At 46.2% G+C, this 27,891-nt stretch overlaps 1 protein-coding gene across 1 annotated transcript in view; it reads right to left on the bottom strand.

Annotated features, from left to right (window-relative positions):
- The window catches only part of CACNG2 (calcium voltage-gated channel auxiliary subunit gamma 2), a 118,600-nt gene extending 90,972 nt beyond the window's left edge, over window positions 1–27,628 (bottom strand). The window contains exon 1 of the mRNA XM_081250382.1: window positions 27,198–27,628. Within this exon, the coding sequence (XP_081106508.1) occupies window positions 27,198–27,408 (211 nt within the window). The 5' untranslated portion in view covers window positions 27,409–27,628. The remainder of the gene's footprint in view (window positions 1–27,197) is intronic.
- Between the last annotated feature and the right edge of the window lie 263 nt (window positions 27,629–27,891).

Below are 27,891 nucleotides of genomic sequence, written 5' to 3'. Positions count from 1 at the left end.
CTTAAATGCTGTGAAAACGCATCTCCATGGAGAGGTCATTCCAGTGGAAAGAACAGTCCAGAGCAGGATAGGCAGATGGAGAGGCAGGACGGGGGAGAGAAGTTTGGGCCCCAAGTCCAGGAAGAGGGAAGATGGGAGCTGGCCACCTTTCTGCTGCACTGTTGCTGAAAGACTGGAGAAAGGTGAGTGCAGGTAGGGGAAGAAGTGCATGGACTCCATCCAGGGGTGCCAGCCTCCGTACCAAGACCATGCATGAGCAGTGCACCTTACAATTTATGAAGTTGTCACTTATATCCTCTCTGCTTTTCATTTCCAGGAGGTGAAAACACTCAGGGAAGTGGGACAAGTGGCAGCATCTGGAGACACATCCAGAGGGTGGACACGCTTGTGAGTAAGGGGGACAGGGTGATCTGGTAATGGGGTCCCATGTGAATCTTTGCAGATTGCACTTGATGGCTGGTGGGTCATGGGGCTTGGGGAAGCTGGTGGCTGTCCCTCCTTCATGATCAAGTAGGAAACAGGTCTGGTGGTCCCCGTGCTTGGCTGAGTCTGCCCTGGTGATAGGAGAGATAGAAGAGATTGGTCCCCACACTGCGGCTGATGGCTGCGGGCTAATGTTGGTCCTGGCTGATGGTGCCACGTGGTAGGCTCAGGCCAGGCTGTGTTCCTGGCTCTGCCAGCTCTGAGCAGGGGGAGGGTGAGTGTGGGAAAGCTACTTCACCTCCTCCAGCACCTGCTTCCTCAGGATAAATCTGCGATACACTCACTCATTCTCATTTAATTCTTAAATCACGCCTGTGACGGGGACACTAGCGCAGGCCACTCAAAGAGCTGGATTGAACACAGGAAGTTGGAGTCCTTAGACCATGCTCTGATCCGCTGTGCCGTGCTGCAGGGGAGGGGGGTCATAGAGGCTCCGAGTGGGCGCTCTGGGTCCAGACTTGAATCCCAGCTCTCTGCTAATTGGCTGTGTGACCTTGAGCAAGTTACTTCATTTTTCCTGAGCCTCAGTTTCCTTATCTGTAGAGCAAGTTTAATGATAATAACTGTCTTAAAAAGTCATTCTGAGAAGTAAAATGAGGTCTCACAAATAAGTCCTTTAGAACTGCATCTGGAATATAGTATGTGCTCGATAAATTCTCACTCTTATTATTCATAGGCTTGGTGGGAGGACGGAATAAATTTATGAGGTGGGTGATCAAAAATTAATAGCCCTTCCCCCTGTCCTTCTTCTCTGAACCAACAGGTAAGCTCTGATCCGATGCTAAATCCAGGCAGGAGTGAATTTCATCCTATGACGCACACACTCCACTTTTTTTATGTTGACTTTTTTCCAAGAGCTGGGAGTACTTCCAAGATGGTGAGTCTCATTGTATGGATAATGGTTGTAGGAATTACGTCTCATCAAACACCCATGGGACTTTGGGGCTACCTTAAAGTTCTGACGTCACCCTGCCAGTGGAAGGCATGGCTGTCACAGCAGTGCCAGGGTTCCGAGGTGCCCAGCTTACAGCTCCTGTACTGCTGTGCCTCTCTCTTGCCTTCCACCTATTTCCTTTTCTCTCTCCATAGGGAGATATTTGAGAAAGACAGAGAGGGAAGAAAAGAAAAGCTGCTTGTAATAGTCTGTTACTACCGCTAACAACAGTGACTATCAACAATTATAACAGGGTGATAGGAGCAGCCACTATTTTTACGGAAGTGTGCCATTGGCAAGATCAAGCTGAATCTTTGCAACCACCCTAGGAGGTTGGCGTGGCCACACCCCCAATTTTAGAAGGCACAGAGAGGTGAAGTAGATTTGTGTCCACAGGGCTGGGCAGTGGTGGATGCTTACCAGTCATACCTGGCCTGTGGGACTTCAAGGCCACTGGGTGGTTCCAACCTTCTATCCCACATTACCTCTTGGGAAGGCTAGACACAGAACATTTGCTGCCCCATGTGCATTTTCACAGACACAGTTGCTCTTGCCTTCCCTGGAGCTGCACCTTGACCTTTAATTATGACTGTCTTGGAAGTCCCTCCAAACCCAAATCTTGTTTGGAAGCAGCAGATCCTTCTCTGGTTGGGACCATGACCCTCTCTGTAGAAGAGTATTTGCCATCTGTAACTAATGCACATGGCTGCCATTTATGTGTCCCTACTATGTGCCACAGGATCTCATGAAACAGCAACAGCACTCATTTTGCACACGAGAAATGTGAGGCTCAGAGGGGCTAAACCACCGGCCTAAGGTCATCATCTGGCTCCTATTTTAAGTCATTCAATTCTCAGACCCACCCAGGTCTTAGAGTATTGTGTCAACACCCGCTTCCTCATGGGGCTCCTGTGGGGCTTGACGTGAGGGGCTACCTGGAAAGGGGCTTTGGAAGCTGTGACTTGCTCCTGAAACGTTAGCTGTTATCCACTCCCTCTGTTATGCAGAGGAAGAAATGGGTGCTTGGAGAGGTGAAGAGACTTGATCAAGGTCATTGTGCTCAGAAGTGGAAGATGTACCCGCCTCTAGCCCAGATTCTCTGCCTTCACATCCGGTGCCACTTCTTCTACCCCATTGCTGGGAACAGCTGCTGGGCCAGCCTTGGTGAGTACCCTGGAAAAATGGCAGGGACCTCATTTCCCTCAGCTGCCTGTTGAAAGACTCGTTTCTCTTTCTGCTTCTTTTAATATGAAGTGTGTGTGTGTGTGTGCACAAATGCATGCATGTGTGTATTTAAAAAATCTTTTGTCAGTACCAAATTCATTTGAAATTGCGGCAGGAATAATACTCCAGTGTCCTCTTTACTCCCTCTGGTAAATCTAGCAGTATCAAACAGCCTCCGCTTCAGAGCAAAAATAATAATGAATGACTTAAAATAACTCTGCTGAAGAAACTGAAGGTCTGATTTGAATTGCAGAGGGAATGACTCCCTTTTAGTTCTTCTTTCTCTTCGTTTCCTGGCAAAGGCTTTCAGAATCTGCAAGATCCTTCTACATCCAAAGATTCCAAGAGTCAAGAAAAACCGGAGTCAAATTACTTGATCTAAAAATGTATTTGTTAGGTATCTATACTGGTAATTCCAAAATACCACCAATTCACCTTAAGAATAGGAAGCACTGATGTTGTAGTCTCTCCTTGAAGCTTTCTCTGGTCCATGGGGAACGATATGGTCTCCTCACCACTGTACTGCCTGCACATGCATCTCCCTCTGGGATGGGTCAGTGTGGTCCATATGCCACAGAAGCCTATTACAGGCTTATCCCATTAATCACTGTGATCCGTATCAATAGAAGGGAATTCTCAGAAGAAGCCGAAATGCAGATTTAAACAATGTGGCCCTGAGCAGATTCATTGTAGCTCCTTACATAGGTCTCCAGAGGACATGGCAAGTCATGGGTGTACTGTGTGCTTCAACAGAACCTCTACTTAACCCACATGGGCATAAATGAAGCTGAAATTACCAGAGAAATATACACTGGTGTATGCTGGCCCTGTGGCTCTGTTCAATCGTAATAAACTTCTGTGAATTTAATCAATTTTCTCTGAAGAGTGTCACAGCAGACAGAGCTGTGAATTGCACATTCTGTTTTGGCTTTGAGAGTAGTTCTATTCAACCAAGTAGCCAATGGGAGCACAGTTAATTAATAAAAGTACATTCCTTTTAAGTTCAATTTTGAGTATTGCTGTGGTTTGATGGCCTCATAATACCAGAGATTTGAACAAAGCCAGTTTGAAGGCCACTCAAATGAACGTATTACTCAGCTCTTATTTACAAAATATATTTTGAGGCTCCACATTACGTGGTGATCATGCAATGATGCCAGTGGTTGGGAAGAAGAGAGAATTGGTGCTGACTTTGTTGATGAGCGGAAACCCAAAGGGAGGGCAGTTGCTCACCGGGCTTACTTCCTGGGTGAAATGAGGCCACATCAAGTTATGGAACTGTTACTTCCCCAAATGCCAATTTGGGTTGGCTAGCAAAGTGCTGAAGAATGAGTTACACCCTGTCTTGGAGGAGACATAGGACACCTAATTTGGGATAGGAGTAGGAAAGCCTTACTTTGTCTAACGTTACATGAAGGAAGCCTGCAAGTCAATGGAATTGAGAGGCAATGACCATAACTCAGAGAAGTTCAAGTTTTAACCCCTATGTGGGTGCAAGCTGCTTCCTCATTTCCCTTCCCCTCCGATCTCAGAGAATCAGCCCACTCTCTATATCACCTTCTACTACCTTCCCTCCACACACATCCACACTTGACCCAGTTCCCCCTTCTATCCAAAGACTCGACCCAATTCTCGAGCCTTCTCCCCCACAGTTCTGACCCAATTCTCTCATCATTTCCACAAAGACATGACCCAATTTGCCTCTATCCTTCCCCATGCACATGCGATAACATTCCCCCTACACCTCCCCACACTACAGATCTGACCTAATTTCCACCTCCAGGCTAGTCATTCACACCTGTTCCCCACCCTCCACCCCAAACGGACCAGAGCCAGAACCGTTACATTCTCATCCTGCACACGGGCCAGCAGCCCCTTCTCTAAAAATACTGAAGACACAGCTTCAACTTCTGCACAGCAACATTTTCTCCCCTCAGGAATATGCGCAGGGATGTGATGTGACCTGATTCTCCCACTCCTCAAACACTGCTCAGGTCATCCATCTCCTCACACCCCCTCTTCCCAAGGACATTGTGTCTGTGTCATTGCCAGAATGTTCAGCCCTCTGACACAGTCAACATTCCCAGTGAAAGTCTGTAGCACAACCCAGAGCAGGCAATTACTGTGGCACCTGGCATGGCCAGAGGAAACTGCACAGCTGTCTGTGCCTTAATCTGATATTCAGTTATTAGGTTATTTTTAAAGAAATTATTGTGTTGACAGCATATCTGTCAGCATTTTCAATTTTCTTTTTTAAAAAACTATGATGTGTGAATAGTTCTGGTGAAGTGGAGTGGACTGACAGTCAAGGGCTAAAGGCCTTTGTAGGAAAATGTGGGAAAGAACAAATAAATGCATCAGCCACCAAGCACCCCTCTCGCTATGTGATTAGGACTCCTTAAGAGGTTATGGGAGTTGGCTCTCCACGGACTCCTCGTTCTTTGCTGCTACCTAATTAAAAAGTAAATATGTTTCAGTTATCACAAATGATTTTTATTCATCCACTGGAACCGGACCACAATCATTTATGCATTTTATAAAAGCTACAAAACTGCTATCAGGTGACAAGGGCATTATGTACTATTAATTTTGGGCACCAATTTGTGTTTTTTTTTTTTTTTGCAGTACACGGGCCTCTCACTGTTGTGGCCTCTCCCGTTGCGGAGCACAGGCTCCGGACGCGCAGGCTCAGCGGCCATGGCTCACGGGCCCAGCCGCTCCGCGGCATGTGGGATCTTCCCGGACCGGGGCTCGAACCTGCGTCCCCTGCATCGGCAGGCGGACTCTCAACCGCTGTGCCACCAGGGAAGCCCTTGGGCACTAATTTGGATGTATAACCTTGGGGCAGGAGCAATTGGTTGAGGGAAGACTGGAGAGGGCTTTTGTGGCATTGCCCTAGTTTCCATAACTGTCCGTTCATCCTTGTCTAACTGTCCGCTTATGTTTGATGGGGAAAGAGCCCACCACACTCCTTTTTCTCTGAACTTGGTTGAGTTGGGGTGACACTCAGGGTGGAACTAGGATTAGAAATAGTTGTTGTTTTGAAAAATCTAGCCTCTTGTTGTGAACAGAGTTTTTCTTCTAAAATGAAGTAATGCAAGTTGAAAGGCTTCGGATACCGTGAAGAATGTTCCAAATGGTAGTCATTGTTATGATGTCAATCCCTATCACCATCACAGTTATCACCACCTTCATTATCACCATCTTTATCATTACCTCTTCATCACTGTCACCATCATCACCACCAACTTCATCACCACCAGTTTCATCACAATTATAATCACCTTTGTCATCACCACCAATACCACCACCACCGCCGCCATCACCACCACCATCTTCACCACAATCTTCATCGTTACCACCATGATCGCTACCACTGTATCTGAACAACTCCGATCCTGATCTTTACCTCTTAAATTCTTCTCTCCTGTCAAACTCTTTAGTTATAAGTTTATCCTTTATAAAGAATAAGAATGAAAAATCATTTTCTATTTTCTATTATTTTATTTTAAGAATTTTTATCTGTTTTATTCGTAAGTTAGAAGCTCAAGACCTGCCTCTATCTCTCTCTCTATCTCTCTATCTCTCTATCTATCATCTATCTAATCATTTTCTTTCCATATTTGGTTGTATTTCTGTGACTATTCCTTTTTTCTTTTTCTTCATTCCTCCACCATCACTTACAGTTGGTTTAGATCTCAGAGCCTAAAGTAATTGACACAGCACCTGAAAATATAGAAAATGCTTCCCAGTGCCCTAGTAGAGATACCAGACTGTTCATATTTAGAAACAGCATGGTGAAGAGTAACTAAATTCCGTTATCTTTTTGTGGGAAAAAGAGTACAGCTCTTTATTCAGAGAAGAGATTTCTAAAATGGAAGAAGGCAGTAAATCCAGATCTTTGATCAGCCCCTGGTACTTTAGCACCATGATGTGCACATTGGTGACATCCCGTGAATGCTTGTTGAATTGAATGAGTGTCAGCTTTTGCACAGGAAGGGAATTAAATCCATGGCCCCTTGGGCCACTTTATTCTCAGTCATAATCCTTTATTTTCAGGTCATATCCCCAATCTCTCCCACTTCTTCCTTTTGTCTTTTACCAAAATTCATGACCCAGATGCTAAAGTAAAATTAACCATTAATGTTTGGAATCCATTGGGTGGACTAGGGTTTAAATTCCAAGTCCACAAATGATTATTCTGAAAAAAGTCATTTAACTTCAAAAGAAGTTCTTAGTTTTCTCATCTGTGCAATACAGGAAATGTTGTGGAAATGGAATGAAATAAGGTCTATACGGTAGCTCCCAGTGTGTTCAGTGCATGGTAGGTGTGTGCTCAGTACCTGTACATTTCATGTGGAATATTGCTTCCTCTTCTCTCTGTGGTGTCCATTTCTGGTACAGCCAAAGGATGCCTGGGTTGCATGCTCTTGGGGATCAGCTCTCCCTCTACCATCAGCTTATCTTTACAATGCTCAGCCATTAGGCAAATCTGATAATTGGATGAGGGACGTGTGACATAGACAGACCAGGAGGCAGAATTCCCATGTGAATTTGGTGTCCCTTTACTCACTGCAGGAGCCATACGAGACAGCCCATCTCCACAGGTTTCCACAGCCTGCTGATACTTAAAGATGGAAGCCCCATGCTGGAGTGGAGGGCAAAGAGGGAGTTCTGAACCTGACTCTTACCTCTGCACTTGTTAGCTTTGTGACTTTGGGCAAGGTATTAATCTCTCAGCTCTTTAGTTTCCTCATCAGCTACATGAGGATCCTAAAGCAGATTCTGCATGTTGTTCTGAGGATAAAATAAAAACATTTGGCACCCACGGGGGTGCTCAAGAGATGCTATTTTTCTCCTTTTCCTTCCCTCTCTATCCCCTTTCTTTTTGAAGATTTCCTTTTCTATGTATTCCCCTTTCCTCCCAGGTTTCATGATATAGATTTTGAGAAATGCTGGGTGCTTATGAGTGGCTTGTATGGAACCTGCAGTCATTAGGACAATGGCCACTAAAAAAATCCATTAAGTGATACATGTTTGATTGCATAAATAAACAGAGCAGAATTATTGGGGATCATTATTAAACTGTGAGATCAAATGAAACCAAAGTAATAATAATTGCATTGAAAGTCAGTGGACAGATACACCCTCTAATGTGTTTGAAAATACCACCCTAGCTCATTATTGATGCTCAATCATTCAATTATTAAAAAGAAGACCTCCAAACTGACAATGCTAATAATGGTGATACATCTTCCCAACACGAAGGGCTCTCACTTTGTTTTTTTTTTTTTTTTTTTTTTTTTTTTTTTTTTTTTTGCGGTACGCGGGCCTCTCACTGCTGTGGCCTCTCCCGTTGCGGAGCACAGGCTCCGGACGCGCAGGCTCAGCGGCCATGGCTCACGGACCCAGCCGCTCCGCGGCATGTGGGATCCTCCCCAACCGGGGCACGAGCCCGCGTCCCCTGCATCAGCAGGCGGACTCTCAACCACTGCGCCACCAGGGAAGCCCTCTCACTTTGTTTTAATTGAAGGGAAGCAATGGAAGTGTTTTCCCTCATCTGAAAAAATAATCTTCCTTTTTTCTCAGACCATCTGTCTGGCTGTTAAAATCCCATCAGCGTCATTGCGAGAACGCTTACTTCCCCCCTGCCTGCCATCCCAAAGGGGGCTCTCGGAGCCGACGAGTTCATGATACCTCAGGACCCTCCAAAGGAAGGTGTGCTGCTCCCGACTCTTCCTTTGAGGCATCCTGCTTTTCTTTCCTGGCCTCTCCATTCACAGCTGCACAGACCCTGTGATTCATATCCAACCCCCCACGTTAATACCCAGAAATTAGTTTATATCTCGATAATGTGTTGATTCATTCAACTGTTTAAGAAATAACTGTCTCTTCTCAGCGGTTTAGGCTCTAACGAGACAGTGCTGGATCTTCACGATAAACAGGCTTGAGGTGAAGTCCAACACTTCAAGTTCAGAGCATGCTTTATAGCTGAGGGGCCTGAAGCCCACGAAACGAAGTGACTCAGTCAGGAACAAAGGTAGGGAAAGTAATACCTGTGTTCCTCCGCTCGGACCCAACACCTGGATTCCTAACCCTTGAGACTCTTGGGCTTGTGTGTCACCTTATGTCAAACCCTTCTTATATTTCCCCAAATCCTTTCTGCCATTACTGTCATGGGAGATAGTCATTACTATTATTAAAAGGCTGACTTTTCACCTCCCCTCTGCCCCCCCCGCCCCCGCCGGGGCACATTCGTTACTGAGAAATCTCATAGTACCTCTTCACACTAGAGGCAAATCCCTCTAGGTTTGAAAGACTCTAGCATAGAGCAAGAAATCCCTTCCCCTTTGGTAGATGCAGTGGAAAGAGCTAATTGCTCTCACTCTGGTGGTCTTGGGAAGGGGCATCTCCTGAAGACCCTGCAGGAAGACAAAGGGAAAACCCTCCAACTCAAGCCAGCATGTCAACAAGGGAGACGTGTTCACTACCCCTTTCCTTGGGCTGTAGTCCACACCATTGTCCTTTCTAGATGGAAGAATCTGTCAAATTATAACCAAGAGCTGAGAGTTCCTGATGCCGCAGAGCGGCTCTTGGAGTCCAAGCAATTTCTGTGGATTGGCCTCTGACCTTCTCTTCACTTTCCATCCCACTGCCCTTTTATCGTCTAAAGAAAAAAGCTGATGAGTAATGGGGATGGAGGAACACCAGTCTCTGCATCTCTTTCAAATCCAGTGGATGGTTTATTAGTCACGATGGCGCTTTGGCAAAGTGAATGATGGGTTTTTGCGGTATCTGAGATGAATTTAGTTGGTAGAGGGATGAATGTTTAAACAAATGTAAGCTGAGTATTATTAATGAGTGTCAAAAATTTAAACAGTGCATTAAATCAGTGATTCCTTAGATATTATTGCTTAGGATGAGGCTAAAATGGGATCAATTTAAAGATATGTGTTTGATTAATAACAATGTAGGTGGTCCCTGGATATGGCAAAAATAATGCAGGTGGTACCCCAATACTGAAGGATGGGAAATCTCGATTTAAAACAATATCCGCCAGCTTTTGAGTCCCTATTCTGTGTTCAAATCCTTTATACAGATTATTTTAATTTTTATAACACATTGATTGATAAGCAATATTATTCCTTGCAATATTATTTCTTGCCTGTTGCAGGCAAGAAACGGCGGTTCAGTGAGATTAACCACCCTGACTGAGGTTGTAGAGCTAGTCGGTCTTCAAACCCAAGCCCGTCTGATGTCCAAAAGGGGCTCTTTCTCCTGGATCCTGCTGCCCAATCAATCCAGAAGAAACTAGGGCAGGCAGTGGTTGGGTTCTAGGGAAAATCTGTGGTCCTAGGCTGCCCCGGTGTGTGGTCCTGTCATCTGGCCTGTAATTTTAGCCTGAGTCCTGGCCACAGGCTCTGCGGTTTCCTCGCTCAGTCCACAAGCATTTACTCCCCTGTGGGGAGTTCTCTTTGATCTCCAGGTCCTCATCGAGTTCTCCTTCAGCAGTGTTCCTGGGGCTGGAAGGCGTGTCTGTTCCTGCCTGGGGGGCGGGGCAGGAGGCAGGCCCCTCCCTGATTTCTGCTGCGGGTCCTCTTCCCTCCCACCAACGGTCATGGACTCTCTGGCCCTTGAGTTCCATCTGCTCCGAGAGGGTGCAGCCTCCGTGCCCAGGCAGCCTCTGCCCATCCCTGTCTCCTCTCTTCGATGTGGGATGGGGGTGAGTTCCTCTCCCTCTGCATCCCGCTTTCCCTCACACCAGCCACCCCACCAATTCTACCTCTGGCCACATCCCTGTAACCCTGGCACCAGGTACCGTGGCTACGGAGGCCCATTGGGAAGCCTGAAAGGCACAGTGCTCTCAAGCTGGAGGGGAAGCCCTTTGAAACAGAACTTCGGGGCCAGGGTCCCTGGTTAGCCTCTGAACTCAGTGGGCAGGAATTCGCTATTCCAGAACTGAGGCCGGGAGAGCCGGGGAGCTGCTGCTTCCACGTCCAGCCAAGACTCAAACCAATTTCCTTCTCCCTCCCTTCCTCCATCTGTCCTTCTTTTCTTTTCTTTTTTTTTCCTTCTTTCACTGAAAAATTGTGCTGAGAGCCCACCACGTGCCAGACACTGCCTTAGCTCCTTCATTTTGACGCATCGACCAATCCCCCATTTCTTAACCAAGTGCCTGCCACGTGCCGGACACCATGCCAGGCAAGGGGCACAGAGGCAAACCTGACACCTCCTGTCTCAAGACCCTTACTGTTCCATTGGAGGGACAAAGGTTTGAGAACAAAGTACAAGAGAGTGCCCAGATCTTGTACGTCTGAACTGGCCGGAGTGAAAAATGCCCGACTGTGGAGCTCCTTTGGCGTTTGCAGCCCGTGGGAAAAAGTTGAGAGTTGCCACGTGGCTTCTGGCTTTGATCAGTCCCCATCCCTCCTATCACTATGTCACAACGAAAACTGTGAAATGCCAAGACAGTAGAAATGGTTTCTTGTCACAATCCACCCCAGATATAAAGCCCCATCTCTAAGCAGACGTCTCCCTGTTATAGAGAAAATCCCAAAGAGGAGAAAACCATCCATTTCTCACTGCTATTCGAGGCCTCTCTCTTGCCAAATCCTACTGCCCTTTCATGTGACTTTGTGGGACAGATAGAGAAGCCCAGAGCTTATCTGAGGGTACAAGCAGGGATGTAAGTAAGCTGGGAGGAAGGAGGATAAAGAGACCCAGGAGTGCAGTCGGCTGGGCCTCTGAAAGGTGGGATTTCATCTGCCCTAAAGCATCAGCAGCAGAGTGTATGGTCCAGAGGGGAACGTCTGGTGCAGTGGAATGGCAAACTCTCTTCAGTTCCACAAGCATAACTCAGCTCCTACTATGTGCCAGGCACCGTGCTAGGTGCTTGAGGCTAAATGTTGGACTGGGACTGGGGTGCGTGGGTCCTAGTCCCAGCATTGTTTCTAGCTGGCTCTATGGCACTAGGTCCCTTCCTTCTCTGGACCTCAAGTTCTTGGGTCATAAGGTGAGGGTCTGGACTAGGTGAGCTCCCTGGATACACTGCTAGTTGCTTTCCTTTTTTCCTTTCCTTGTAGCAACAGAACCCCTAATTTTTCACCATGCATGTGGCCACTTGGGAATACGATTCTATTTTCCAGACTTCCTTATCGTTAATGTGTGGTCACATGACAAACTTCTGGCCAATGAGACCAAAGCAAAAATATTGTGTGGTGTCTTCCAGGAAACCTCCTTAAGAGCCATGTAACAGGTGCCTTTTGCCTTTGTTTCTTTGTGCCATCCTCCACCTTGATGCCTGGAATGTGAAGACAGTGGCGGGAGCTCTGGCACTCACACTGGAGATGTGAGGTTAAAGGCCGTACTCTATGGATGGTGGGGCAGGGAGCTGGTAGGAGTCTGCATTTGCTAACCAGTTTGTGGAGCCTCCAGACCAGCCTTGTATTTCATGTCTCCAGATCGGTTTCCTTGAGAAAGGATAAACTTTTTGGCTTATTTAAGCCACTGTTAATTTTCTTTTTCTGTTGCTTGTTGTCAAATCTAATCCTTCCTGATACAAGCTCTAAAATCCCTTCCAGGGGAGCCATTCTGAGCTTCTGATATTACGGGAATTCTTTAAGCACTCACTCCCTGTGCTAGGCAGAATAATAACCTGCCAAAGATGTCTACAGCCCAATTCCTGTAACCTGTGAATATGTTTCACATGTTATGGCAAGGGCCAATTAAAGTTGCAGATGGAATCAAGGTTGCTAATCAGCTGACCTTAAGATAGAGAGATTATCCTTGATTATCCAGGCACTGGGCAATGTAGTCACAAACATCGTTAGAAATGGAGGAGGGAGGCAGAGGAATTAGCATTACAGAGTTGCACCATGAGAAAGACTCCGTCTGATGCTGCTGGCTTTGAAGATGCAGGAAGGGGCCACTGGCCAAGGAATGTGGACAGTCTCTAGAAGCTGGAAAAGGCATGGAAACAGATTTTCCCCTAGAGTCTCCAGAAGGAACACAGTCCTGCTGACACCTTGATTTTAGCCCACTGAGACCAATTTCAGACTTCAGACCTACAGAATGGTAAGACAATAAGTTTGTGTCATTTTAAGCCATTAAATTTATGGTCATTTGTTACAGCAGCAATGGGAAATGAACACATTTCCTCTGGTTTCTTACTGACAAAGTGAGAATCATATAACACCTATGTTATAGAGTGCAGTGTGGTTTAAGGAAGGTGACAACTGAGTGGTCCATAGGACAGGGCCCAACACACAGGAGACCCTCAAACAACATTAGCTCTCAGGGAAAATCATCCCTTCCTCTCACACCTCTATACAATCGCCTTTAGCCGTTAATGACAATAATAGCTGAAACATATTGATATGAAGTGCTCAGGACTGAACTGATGGCTTTACCAAATTCAGGCACTCTGAATTTATTCAGTGTCTGGGAGAAAAGTTGTCATCATCATTTTAGAGGTGAGAAAGCAGGCCCAGTCTGCCAGTGGCAGAGGTAGAATTTAGACCCATGTTCACCAGAGCCCACTGGCCATGCTGCAAGAGCTTGCTTCTCAAAGTGTGGTATCAGCCTCACCTGGGAGCTAGAAGCACAGGCTCAGCCCCCACCTGGACCCCACATCAGCATCTGCGGTTCAACAAGATCCCCAGGTTATTAGGGTACACATCCCAGTTTGAGAAGTGCTGCTCTAGACCCAGTAATGCTCTGTTCTCTCCTTGACCTTATTCTTTGGGAGGCAGCCTCCAGTGATTTCAGTTCCTTCATCTGTGTTGTGCCTTTCCCCTCTGTTCTACTTGGCAAACTCCTCTTCATCCTCCAAAACCCACTGCAGAGGGCACTTCCTTAGGACCCCTTCCGGACCTCCCCACATAGAGTTGTTCTTTTGTCTGGCCCTTACACAGGCCTTCACAGTGCGTGAGTTCACTGGTAATAGTCTCGGTACATGCCTATCTCTTCTTCTAGGCCTTGATCTCCTTTGGAGCAATGGTATGTCTTCTGTCATCCAAATAACATTGAAACTGACTAAGCACCCTACTAGGTGCCAGGTCTGATCTTAGTCCTGGGGCTATGGTAGTAAATAAGACAGAAAAGATCCTGGTTTCTCAGAGCTTATATTCTGTTGGGAAAGAAATAATAAACACTGTAGACAAATTAGGAGAACACGAAATGAAGAAAAGAGAGACTGGGAAGAGGATGGTTGCTGTCAGCTGGGGGGATCAGGGCAGACCACCCCCCATAGGAGCTGACTTGTTTTTGTGCCCCACAAATTAGCATAGAGCCTGACATATCAAACATTCAAAAACTGTCAGATTGGATCAGATCTGACCATTCTCCCAGATCAAACTGCATGTCTTTAAGTTCATGTCCTTTCCGAGCAATTGCTAGGCAATTCTTTTCCTACCAAGAAACTCCTGAAATTCCCCTCTTCTCTATGAAGTCTTCCGAGGTAAAAATTTAAAGTAGAGAATCCCCCATTCTCCAGCGAATCCCCTGCCTCTCTCTCTTCAGCCAGCACGGACAACGCGGACCATCTCCCTGGCGTCTGCCATTTAGTTTTTTTTTTTTTTTTTTTTAATATGTTGCCATTTAGTTATTGAATAAAGCACACCACGTGGTCAGCACGACAGGGTGCATTTCCCCGAACTGGGGTCAAGGTCAGAAAATGTCAACTTCTAAAAGAGAAGCTCTGAAGGTAGCATAAAATGGGTGAGAGTCTCTCTTTTTTAAAAGCGACAACGTACCCTAGAGCTGCTGAGTAAAAAGGAGTAGGTGAACTTGCCTTCCACCTGAGTCTTACCAGCAAGCACTGCTTGGGAATGTTGGATGTTTATGCATGTATTTCCAGATGCATGGCTTTATTCACTCTGTTAGCTGCTACACTCTGCCTGGGCTGGTGGTGTTTTGCTTACGTTTTCAGCCCTTGGAAGACAGAGACTCCACCTGTAATTTGCCATTGGCAGAGAGGAGCGTTTGCAAACTCGGATGCCGACGGAGGCCAGAGGAAGGCCAAAGCAGCCCAGCAGCCTCCAAAGATACTCGGGGAGCGGTGGGGACTTTGGGGAACTGCAGAGAACCTGCCATACCTGCCATACAGGATGTCCCTGTCTCATACCTGAAGGGACATCGGCTGCCCTGCTCCGATGTTGCCAAGCAGGAAGGGGGCTCAGGGTTACAAAAGTCTGATTTTTTCCCCCAAAGGAAGCCAAAGACAGGGCTTTTTTTTTAATAGGAAAGTTCTCGATTTGTAGAATATTTTGAGTTGCCAAACAGTGACAACCCACAGGTCACTGTTTGCAACTGTTGGTATAATCAATAATAAACATGCTAGGGGTAACAGCATCTGGCATTTAGAGAGTGTTTATTATGTACCAGCATCTTGTTAAGCACTTTGCATGGAGCATCTTACTAAACTTTCACAATCAACCCATGCGTGAGATACAATTTTCCCCACTTAGACACGAGAAAACCAGCTTAGAGAGGTGACATTCCTTGTCCAAGGTCACAAAACTGGTAAGTGATAAGGTTGGGATTTGAACCCAGGCTGTCAGATGCCAGAGCTGACACGAACTACAGGCCTGGCTAGAACATAATGCATTCTTTCATTATGATGATGCTGGGGAAAATCTGAGATTCAATATGCATCATAATCTCAAATGTAAAGCTTTTTTTTCTTTATTCATTCATTCAATACTGACTGAGCAGCTACTACTTGCCAGGCCCTGGAAATACAGGTGTGGAATCACTCTACCCAAGATTAAAGGTACCATCTTCTTCCTGCAAATTTCTCCTGTTTCCCCTGTCTCAGTGAAGGTCACTCACTGTCACACCTTGCTCAACACAAGTGACAGTCCTGGATCCTGTGGATCCTCTGATTCTGTTCCCTTGCTCGACAGCCCCCCTGCCCCCTGCCCTGGGTCAGCTGCTTCATCACTTGCTGGGCTGGGCAACCATCTCCTCTCTGGACTCCCTTCTCTGTCCTCCTCTTCTTCCCATTCCTACTTCACATGGCTTCCTGAGCCATCCTCCTAAAATGCAAATCTGATCATATCATTTCCTCCTCAAAGTTCTCCTCTTTAGACTCTTTACACATGAACCATCCCTTCATGACGTGGTCTTTGTCTAACCTCATCCCTCAGGACTAACACCTTCCCCAACCTCCCTTCCTGCACCTGATCCTCCAGCAATACTAGAAACTTGTGTGGTCCCCCAAACATAGCATGCTCTCTCACACCTCTTCCTGGAAGAATCTCTCCACCCCTAGATGTGCTTGCATGGGTCCTCCAATCCCCCACTGGGGCATAAGCTCCTTGAGGGCAGGGGCTGTGTCTTTTCGCCTTTGTAAACCCAGAGCCTAAGATGGTAACTGGCACATGGCAGTGACTGAGTACATTTTGTTGAAGAAATGGACAGGGGGACTCATGGTCTGGACGTGGAGACAGAAATGGAAACAGGCAACAAAAAAGATGGAAGATGCTGCGTCGGAGACATGCAGAGATGCTGTGGAAGGAAAGAGGGAGGGAACGTGAGCCAGGTGGGAGCAGGGTGGGAGGGGGCAAAGCTGTTGGGGGAAGTGACAATTCATCTGAGTCCTGAAGACAAGTGGAATGTGGTTGGAAATGGCCCTCTAGGCAGAGGGCTGGGGAGAGGGAATATATGTATGTATTCACCTCCTCCCCCTCCACAAACTACAAAGAGAGGGATGTCTATGCATTTTGAGGCATCCTTCTGTATTCAGAGCTGTGGGAAAACCTGGTAGCCCCTCCACTTTTCCCTACTCTTCTCTGGGTAAGGAGCATATCCTAACTGAAGCTTCAAAGTTTTAAAAACTTCATCAAACGTAGAACACAAACAGCAATTTCTGCTTAGCTTTGCCTTCAAATTCTCAAAGAAATTTATTTATAGATTTTTGGGGCCAGGGGAAAATTGTAAATATAATTCATGTAATAGAAGGCTGTGCACAGGTTTTTGGGTTGGACAGGCTTGGGTTAGAACTCCAGCTCTGCTACTTGCTGTGTGACCTTGGGCAAGTCACTTAACTTCTCTGAGCCTCTTATGATGGAGATACTGGATATCATAGCATATACCTTTAGAATTGTAAAGATTAAATAAGAGTTAACCCCTGGAAAGCATCTAAACAGTGCTCAGCATAAAGGAAGCACTCAATGAATGATTAGTTATTATTATCATATTATTAGTGTTAAAATGATGCCAGAATAGTCATTTTCAACGTATTTTGCTTTCTTCGCAAAATACGTTGGAGGAGAATTGGGGAGGAGACTTCTCAACCATAGGGAAAATTCAAGAAGGATAAAGAATAAGACTTGTGCAGACAGAGATCCAGGTTGAGGGGAAAATGTGGCAGAAATGAATAAATGATCCTTTATGCAGAGAAAGTGAGAAAAAACAGCCTGGGGCAAAACTGGGATAAAGAAAGGTCTAGGGGGCTTCCCTGGTGGCGCAGTGGTTGAGAGTCTGCCTGCTAATGCAGGGGACACGGGTTCGAGCCCTGGTCCGGGAAGATCCCACATGCCGCGGAGCAACTGGGCCCGTGAGACACAACTACTGAGCCTGCGCATCTGGAGCTTGTGCTCCGCAACAAGAGAGGCCACGATAGTGAGAGGCCCGTGCACCGCGATGAAGAGTGGCCCCCGCTTGCCACAACTAGAGAAAGCTCTCGCACAGAAACGAGGACCCAACACAGCAAACAAAAATAAATTAATAAACTCCTACCCCCAACATCAAAAAAGAAAAAAAATTCAGTCACAGCCTTCTCTAAGCAGTTAGGAATCTGATTTAAAAAAAAAAAAAAAAAAAGAAAGAAAAGAAAGGTCTAGGGATGGATACAAGTATATGTATGGTTGAGTTGCTTTGCTGTACACCAGAAACTATCACAACATTGTTAATCGGCTATACTCTAATATAAAATAAGAAGTTAAAAAAAAGCAAGGTCTGGGGCTCAGCAAGCTCTGGTCACCAGTGAATTTTTCCCGATGACAAGGCCAGAGAGAGGCTGGCACTGGGGCATGTACATTGCATGGTGGATGGTGTAGCAAAGCAAGGTGCCAATTCCCCACTCAATGAGGCTATGGCAACTGTGCACCTGGGATCCCGTACCTAATCTGTGGCATGCTTGTTAGCAGCTGGAAGACTACCCAAGGTCGAGGACGTTCAGAGAAGAAGGAATAAATATAGTGTCAACACGGAGAAAGGGGAGGCGGCTCCTCAGAGGCTGACTCAGGGCTCCCAAGTCAGTGCCTCTGAGCCAGGCGATAACATATGAGGGTTTGGATTGAGAGAAAAGGTGATGGCTGCCCAGGAGGGAACAGGCTCGCAGGGGCTTATCAGCTTCCCGAAGCTTTGTGGCAAAGCTGTGGCCCAGGAGGCACCCAAAGAGCATCCCAGGTTGCGGGGTGCCAGGGAAACCCTTGCCTGTTCTCAAGGATCTTTCAGATGCGGTTCCAGCCACACCTTGGAAGGATGACTGGTCAAGAGGAGGGAGTTTTTAAGAGCCCACCTCCCTCCCCTGATGGGAGCTCCTTGAGGCCAGGCACCGCTGCCTTACTCGTTCACTGCACATTTAGCTCCTAAGCACACTCTTTGTGCCAAGGCTGACACGCCCCGGCCCTCACGTGGCTCACAGTCTTCTAGGGGGACACAGACCATAAGCAAATAAATGTTCAAAAGAAAAGAAATGTTAAGATGTTAAAGAAGGAAATAAAATCGAGTAACTGGACAGGGAGCTACTTTAGACGGGGCAGTCAGGAAGGCTCCTCAAGACGGTGGTATTGAGCAGAGACTTGTCTGCATCCTTGTCACCCCAGCGCCCAGCTCATTGTGTGTGGCCAATAAAGGCTCGTTCTGCTGGGAAGGGAGCGCCTTGAAGCACCTCTACTGTATATCGCTTACGATCTTCTTCCTTCCCCCTCTTACTCTCTGCTCACTACAAGTGACTTAGGGCGAGTCACCTGGTCACTGCCACAACGTCCTGTGCTCGCCTCTTCCCAGTTAAATCACACCAGCTCCGGCGACCCCAGCTCCCATCCATCAGGGTCCGAACAGCCAGTGATCTCACTAATGGACAAAGCCAAGTGCGCCCCTCCCTTGCTTCCCACCTCTCTGGACCCCCCTTTTCTCCCACGCCGAAACACAAACTGCTCTGTGAGAGCCATTTCTGTCCCTTTGGGATCCCATCTCCACTGCCTCCCACACTCCCCCTCCCTGCCTTCTACCTTCCAGCCTCACTGGACCATTGGCATGGCTGCTTGGGCATCTGTGTTTCTGCACGTGCCGTTCCTTCTGTCTGAAGTGCTCTTCATCTCCCCAGCTTGCTCACCCCTATGCACCCTCAGAACCCCATATTCCCTGGCATCCCCTCCTCCCCAGTCTCTCTGGTCCCAGAATTCCCCGGGCTTATGCTTCCCACTGTGTCATCAGCATCGTCTGTTCACTGGTTTGTCTTCTACTAGATTAGAAGTTCCTTGAGGGCAGATGGAGACTTTGCCTCTGTCCTAGACTCTCACCCAGCACCTGGCAAGGACTTGGAAAGCTGTGGAACAAAGATCAACTATCACCCTTTCTTTGTCAAGAAAGTTTCTCATAAGACCACACACTTCCCCCATGTTGTTTCCTGAGTCACGGGACACGCACTAAGGGAGACCTGGAGAAATCCCTTGGGCTCTCTCAACACCCTGCCTGCATTTCTCTCTGCCAGCAAGATAGTTTTCCATCTTCCTTTGATTCCAAGGCACAAATTTTAAGTTTTTAAGGTTTCTGAAATTAGAGTATGTTTTACAACTGATATGTTCATGAAATTTGTTTTTCCCTGTCCCGAAAGCTGTTTAAATAGATAGTTCATTTTTATAATCAATGGCATCAGAACTGAGGGAAGATGGAACTGGGAGATTAGAGCCCTTTATATACCCAAGAGAAAGGACCGGGATGCCGGCGAGGCCATAGAGTTCAGCCACGATCCCACAACGGCTGACATGCATTTCTTGGCACTGGGGAGCACAGTTCACATCCCTCTACTCTCATTCCTATTTTCAAAAAGTCTGGCGGATTTAACTGAGCCTCATTGCCATTCCAGCTCAAATCCTCAAAGATCCTAACTGATCGTAAGAGACGCCGGGAAGCTCTCTGAGTTTGGGGGAGGGTGACAAGGCGAGGTGGCAGCAGGCTGTGTCAAGTGTCTGGCCTGAGACACAGTCATTTTGTGAGGTGCCTGTTCTTTGGGATTCCCTGCTCGGGCTCACCTGGAGGGTCCTGAGGGAGGGTGGGTCTCGTTCACTTCTGCCTCCCAATGTCTACTGCAGGATTGGAACCTACCATCAACACCTCCACTAAGCATCGTTTGAATTTTGTTGATTGGAGTTGAATCAATCTATTTCTTCCCTTCTCTGTGCTGTCATAAGTTTTGAGGCCAAAGAGACCACCACACTCAGATGTGCGTGGAATCAGGAAGAGCATGACAAAGAGAAGGGAAGAGTGCTCTAATCCTCACAACAGCCTTAGGGGCAGGCATCATCAGCACCATTAATTAGATAGACGGTGTGAAGGAGGCACAGAGATAGAATTAACTAGCTCAAGGTCACACAGCTTATAAGCAAGAAGCCAGAAGTCAAAGAGCAAAATTCTTTAACAAGACTAGCAAGGCCCCACACCCTTGGGTGCTAACTATTTCTGCATCCCCCTCCCCACACCATCCAGCATCATCCCCTCCCCCATCTCCCCTCCCTCTGGGTCCTCCAGCCACCCTGGCCTCCTCTCAGGACTTGCTCCTTCTCTCCCTCACTGATCTTTGCACTTGCTGCCCTCCAACCTGGAAAGTTTCTTCTTCACCCAGTTAACTTCTATGCATCCTTCATATAGCCATTCACATCTCACCTCCTCAGGGAAGGCTCCTCTGATTAGAACGATCTTAATATCATGAACTCACAGTCTCCTGTGACTCTCCTTGTGAGGACTTAGCATAGTTGTAACTTACTTTACAATTATGTTAAGTGAGAGTCTTTAAAGTAAGGTCTGTCTCTTCCAGAAGGCTCTGAGGGCAGTGATCCTGAAGGGAGTTGCTGCCCACCATGACCCCAACACTTGGCCCAGTACCTGGCACGTTGCAGGGGCTCATCAAAGATTTAACAAATAAAATAAATGAGTGAAGGAATTGCTTGATCTGTGGCTGTAAACTAACCTGGAAACTTAAAATGCATATTTCATCTGAATATGGTTTTTTGGCCAAATACTTATAGTCAAGGCTAAAAGGAGCCATTGCATTTTTGAACCATTTAAAAATCTCCTGCATTATCAGTCTGGATACATATCTCCTCCTCCCCCACTGACCTGAAAGCAAACACTCATGGGAAACTCTCCCCGAGGATCTTTGTGACAGACGCTCTGGATGATGTGGAGAGAGGAAAGCATGGCCCGTATCTATTTAGAGGATGTTCACCCCCCAGCACTTTCTTCTCAGGCATTTATTTTCTCTCCAAACACTTTCTTTCTTATTATCTTTGTTACTGTCCCTTGTGTGTTGAAACACTCTCTCTCCTTCCCTTCTCTCTTCTCTCTGTGTTGAGTCCATTATTTATTTTTTGTGATGTCAAAAAAAGAAAGAAAGAAAGAAAGAAAGATGCTTCTGCCACCATTGCTCGCGGTCTGTAATTTAAAGAACAATCCTTTGACGATATGAAGGGATCATTATTTCTCAATGCTCACCCTGTAGTGGGCAGTGGCGGTTTGTTCATTTGCCAACAGAGGTGGGTTGATTCTTACACCATCATAATTGCTGCGGCTACAGCAATGGGCAGAACAAAGATCCCTGCCTTCCTGAGGCAGATAGTCTAGTGGTGCAGACACACAATAAATGGCATGAGTAAATTTCATAGTGCGCTGGAAGGTGGGATGTACTCTGTAAAAAAAAAAAAAAAAAAACAGGGCCAGGAGGATTTATGAGGGGGTACAGAGTAGGGGTTGTTGACTGTAATTTCAAACCAGGTGATCAGGAAAGAAGGTGGCACTCATTGGTTTAATCCCAATGAATCACCCTGTGAGAAGGCTGTTAGACCTCCTTTTTGTGGAAAGGGAAACCGAGGCTTGGAGAGGTTAAATGACTTGCCCCAAATCGCACAGCTTATAAGGCTGCAGTGCTTGAAGTGAACCCAGGTCTGTGTGGCTGCAAAATTCTTTCCACTGCACCACATGCAACAAAGCTGCATCTGAAAACTTCTGTGACTTCAGGGGACATAAATTTGTTATTCTTTGAAAACTGCTTGCCAACATAAAACTCATGGAGAGTTTACATTGAGGACACTTCCAAAATGAAAGGGCAAACACGAAGAGGCATGTGGTGGGTCCAGCCTGAAGTTCAGTATTTGTTCCCTTGGGCTCATGGGAGTGAGAAGATTATGGCAGAGTTGTCACCCAGCAAGGTGCAAGCAGCTGGAGGGAGGGGCATGTAGGGGAGTCAGGTGGGTCAGAGTTCAGGTGTCCTGACATGCTTGGGTTGGGCACTCAATGAGGACACTGATGCAGACAGAATAGAATCCAGTGCTGGCAGTGAATCTGAACACAAGGCCACAGAAGGCCAAGGTTCACGCCTAGAGCCCTCTGGATGTTTGCAGGGTGGAAACAAGAGGCCTGGATTCAAGTTCTCCCTCTGCCATCCCCTGCCCATGTGGCCTTGGTGTGAGGTGTCACACATGGCACCTGTAAAGGGAGGGGCAGGAGGGCAGTGTGAATGGGCTGGGATTTGCAGGGCTGGTTCCTCAATAAAGGAATCAGGTTTGTCTTACAAGGTGAGGAGGGCTAGGAAAGTGGGGCCTGGCTCCATGGAAAACTGCTGATCAGAACCTAAGACCTTAGGCAAAGTTCTCGAGGTCCTGGGAACTGGGTGGGGAAGTTTGGTAAAGAATTCTGGGGAAGGTTTTGGGGAAGCTACAAAGGGAGGGTCCATGATGCCTGCTCTCTGCCCAAAGTGTCTGTTCTGGTGAGTATTAGGATCAAACTAGATTTTGGCATCCTTTAAAAGCTGAAGAGGGAAGAAAATCAGTGGGTTAACTTTTTTCTTCCCCATAGAGACTGAGTGTACTGATAATTTTTCTTTAGCTAATTAGGAGCTGTGCAACCCAATGACTGACTCCTTTTGAATTTTCTCATTTTACAACAATGAAGTCATGACTCATTCTTTTAAAAAAGAAATTCCATAACCTATGTGGGAAAAGAATCTGAAAAAGAATGGATATATGTGTATGTATAACTGAATCAATTTGCTGTACACCTGAAACTAACACAATATTGTAAATCAACTACACTCCAATATAAGATAAAAAATTAAATTAAAAAAATAAAAAAGAAATTCTGGGAAGAACAAACAAATCATCCTGATTTCCTCACCCCCTTCCCTCTCTCTCTCTCTCTCTCTCTCTCTCTCTCAATTACTTGCTTGTTGCATGTCCTTATGATCTTTGAATTAATTTCAATAATTTAAGAATTTCTGAATCAATCCATTGATAGATATTTTTTCTGTACCTACTGTGTGCAAAGGACCTAAAGAGAATCAAATTATCTTGGGAATTATGGAGCGATAGGTGCACAGTATGAAGGCCCATTAATAACTTCTAAACTCAGCTCTTCCACATGTAAAGACAAGAGTGTCCAGGGAAGGCAGTTCGCCTTTCTAAAATAAAAGAGATATACTTTCCTTCTGCAGAACAAGAGAGCCATGGCTGAACCCAGCGTGGGGCACTGGGCACCTTGCAGGCCAAGCAAAAGCTATGCAATTACGAACTTGGAAAAGATAGTTCAGGAAAACCCAGACACCTCTTACTCAAAGAGAACAGGGATGGAGAATGGATGGCAGAGCCCCTGTGAGTAAGCAAGTTGTGGAGGAGAAGAGAGGAAAAGCCAGGAAGAAGAGGAGCTCAGAAACTCAGCAGAGGGATTTGAACAATCCAGACAGAGAGAAAGATTTTTGCTCTGCAGCACAGCAAGGAAAAGGGCGAGAGAGGGAGAGAGAAGGGAGGGTGCATTTCTGCTATGGACCACGTTGTACTGCCACTGGCTCCTCCTCTGCAGGGCTGGGAATCCTCTGGGGGAGACATGGAGCCCAGACAGAGGGGAGGAAGGTGTAGGAGAGAATAAACACAAAGAGTGAATTTCTTGCTGCCCCTGGAGACGATGATTCCTTTTGGTGACAACAGAGGTTAATATACTGAACAGCAAGTCACCGCGTGGCCCAGAGATAGCACGCCTGGAACAAGCTGTTTTAATGTCCTGTTGTAGATTTTACTGAATTCTTCTCTGAAAGGGCCAATTCATCTCTCCATTCGGAGGCACTTAAAGCAGCTTTCCTGAAAAGTTCAAGAACTTTTCCTATCACTTTCCATCTACATGGATCCATGTGCAGACCATCCCCCATGCCCTCAAATCCCACTAAGGACAGTAGTCTGCTAGGGGTTTCAAGTTCACACACAGAGACACTACTACTCTTTACTCTGCAGAGGGAGAAAATAAAGGCTGTGGTTTCTTCTTGATTCCTCTCCCCTTCCCACTGTGTCTACCCCTAACAAGTGGTCCTGTTCTCTTCTCATTCCTCAACAGAGGAATTCATTTCAAAAACAGCCATAGAAGCAAAGGAATGTTTTCTGATTCTTATTTTCATCAAGAAGTGAACAACAACAAAAAAATCATCTCAGGAGATAAAAAGCCCTAATGCAAACTGGAGAGCCAAAGAGATCAGAAGAAGACAGGGTTGTTTTTCATGTGGAGTCATTAGCAGCATCTTGGAGAGAAGATTGGAAATCTGTTCACAACTTTTTGGATACGGGCAGGAAACACAGTAAAGGGGTGATGGGAAATCTTTTCTGAAAGTCCAGTTTCTCACAAAAAACACAGGTTGGGGGAACCTGGCAACTTGATTTCCATAAAGGCCAACCTTATTTTGAATGCTCAATAAAGCAAGCACATGAACACCCCACAAGAACCATCTGTGTCAACCTGCAGAATTAAGTGCATTTATAATCTTTGGAAATCAGTGCAGTCTTTGAAAATATGTGGCTTTAGAACCTTCAAACCACTTCTTAAGTGGCCAAGGCCTAACTTCCTAAGGGGGAGTCTGAGGCCTTCAAAACTCCATATGGACAGAGGCTTTGGAAATGAAAGGCCAGGGGCCCTGAGTACCCACCCTTCCTGCCTGGGCCTTGGCTACAAGTGGAAAAGGCACAACAATCCTAAAGGAGCCTGGCCCAGCCTTCCCCCACCCCCGACTGCAGGGAGGCCCCAGTCCTGGGGAGAAGAGCCAAACCCACAGCTCCTGTACGAATCACACAATCCTTGGGAAGTGTTGCAACACTAACCCTTTTAGGGATGATTCAGGGAGGGAGGTGTGGGTACGGCTTGGAGAGAACGCTGAAGGGGGCGGGCAGCACATTTGGGGATGTGGACACCAAACAGATGGAATTTTAATGAAAATACTTAAGCCTTTTAATGCATAAGTGATTCAAAGCCACTGTCTACTCCTCTTCCCTTCAGGGAATTAGAAAATGTTTAAAAGATCATGGTATTAAGAATTTGCCCATAAAACCCTGATAAAGTATATTTATACCAACTCACCAATCTCTGGGAATATTTCTCCTAAACTCATGTCCTGTCTTTCGTCTAATCTCTTGGCTGCATATCTTCATCCATCTAACTAAAATCCAAGGAAGGCAAATTGCTACTATGATCGTTTCCCTAAAGCAATCCTCATTCACTTTGCTTTTCTTCTCTTTTGGAATAAAAGCGTGCCATAAATGTTTAATTAAATGGAAGTCTTTCCACGGTTAGTGACTAGCTGCATGAAAGCCTCTTCATTTTTTTAAGGGAGGGGTGTGTTTAAAACAGCACCTATTAATTTCCTGATATTGATTCTTTGACTGGGGAAGAGCATATAGTATTCAGCATAGAGCTCCGCTGCAGACTATGTTCAAGGCAGTGGCTTGGATTGAGAAAGGGCACCAAATGCAGTATGCGTCAAACAGAACATCGCTCAGTGAAGTCACTTAGCTATTCAAAACATGTTCAGCCATCACTCAACCACTTGCACCAAGATTGTTGGTGGGGGGGGGCATGGAATTGGTGCTCTTTCCCAGACGTAAACATTTCCCAAAGAGCAGCTTTTGCTCAGTTTGGGTTAGACTCTGGGGCCACATCAGTTCTCCCTCTCCCTGTCTGTTTTCTTCTCTTCTCCTCTATCTCCTGGCTTCAACTCCCTGCATCACCATCCCATGTTGAGCTTAACAAACAATCCTGCAGTCCCCGCTTCCCGACACCACCTCCAACGGCCTCCGTATTGGTTCATACCCGAAGCAAAGCACATAAGCTTTTCTTTCCACCCAGGAACATGTATCTCTCTGTGCATGTCTTCCTATGGGTGGCTGTAGCTTGTACACACAGACGTAAGTAGCTGCTCAAATGCAGCCCCTCATATTCAAGTCTGTTGCTAAATGCAGGTTGTATGACCTGCAGGAGTTTTTCCCCCCTGTGTTTATTAATGTGTCTCAAAGCACATGCTTTCATCCATACCCTGATCTTCCAGCCTTTCCACCGTGGGGACCGCTTTGCCCACAGCACATGCACAGGCACACGTGTCCCAATGACCCTGCAAGATCAAGGCAAACAGCTAACACCCCTGACCCACTGCTCTCTACTGTTTCCCCTCAACCTCCCCATGCCCTCGTCTCCCTCCCAGCCTCCCTGCACGATGTCTCATTCCCAAGCTGGCTGCAGTGCTGATTCTACACGCTTCTGGATAATAGACATGTCACTCTGTGTGGAAGTGAATTGGTTCTCAGTCTAACCTGCAAGTGAATTGCTGCTTATTAGAACTTGGGTCTGTTTCCTGTGAGAGACGTACGTGTTTTTAGACTTTGTAAACGTTAAAACACACATAGACACACAGCCAGTCGCCTCGAATGATATGTGTGGCTCATAGACATTACGAAATGCTCTTGAACTCAGCTTGCGATCCTGGAATAATTAGGATTTACCAAATAAGGGTTCTTAGAAAAAACAGATTTTTTTAAAAAAGGAGATTTGCAGATGATGAGGTGTCTCATCATTACTTTTGGGGAGTAAGGGGAGGAGGATGGGAAAGGAAGAGCATTTTGGAATTCTTCATTACGAAAAGAGGAGCAGTGTTGAGAGAGGCAGTTATTTTCTACCCCCTCATCGATGGCCATACTACATCAAAAGGCAAATCCTAATGATTCCAAAGCAGGTGGAGCACATTTGACTTTTAAAGACAATCTCTTGTTGTTTTCATCATATCATAGATTATTTCAATGAAGAGGTTTGAAGGAAGGCGGGGGGGTGGAGGCTTGAGAGTTGAGTATGGTTTTTGCTTATTGATTTTCTTTCCTCTGAAACTAACCCAACCAACCTTGATCTGTGGTGGAAGGAGTGAAGTAAGAAAATGGTGGAATGTAAAGGGAACTTATTTGGAGGCGGGTGGGGAGGGGGAGTGAGAAGAGGAGGGGGGGTGGAGAGGGGGAGGAGATGGGAAATCAAATACCTTCTAGGCAGCAGGTTCTCCATAATCCAGAATGGGTCATAACTTCCTCGTTCTTTTTGCTGGTTTCATTCTCACTGACACTTTTGGTCTTGCAAACCCCTCTGGAGTAGAGCCAATAGTCGGTCCCCACAGCTATGGTCATCAGACTGAAGGCAGCGAAAGCACCAACGGTGGTTAAAAGCATTTGAACACCTCGATCAAACAGCCCCATAATTCTTCATTATATAAACACCCAACCGACTTCTGGTTCTCGGGAGAGTGTGTGTGAGGGTGCGAGTACTAAAGCAAAAAAAATAAAAATAAAAATAATTCCACTACGAATATAATGGATATATGTGTTAATAGGGGATATGGAAAGATATAAAAAAAGGGAGGTAAGAAAGCTCACGGAAAAGAGTGTAAATTATAAAGATCACACGGGAAGAGAGGCTTGCCTTTTGAGATCAGAAACTGTTCCAGTTGCAGTGATTAAAAAAAAAAAGGAAAAAATAAAAAGACACCCCCCACCCCCCCAAGTGAGATGCCTTAATCTCTTTTCCTAAAATTCTGGTCTCCAGTTTCCATATGTGATAGCTAATTTGGAGAGGGCTTCCACAGTGAACCAGGGATCAGCCGCATTCTCAACACAATCTCTCATGGTCGGGACCTAGACAGTTAGAGACTGTAAAAGCCGAGATGCAACCTTCCGTCTTCG

Source organism: Mesoplodon bidens (genome assembly GCF_964165515.1).
Source record: "Mesoplodon bidens genome assembly, chromosome: 11".
NCBI lineage: Eukaryota > Metazoa > Chordata > Mammalia > Artiodactyla > Ziphiidae > Mesoplodon > Mesoplodon bidens.
Note: the sequence above shows the minus strand (reverse complement) of the source record. Positions and strands in the feature narration are given on the sequence as shown.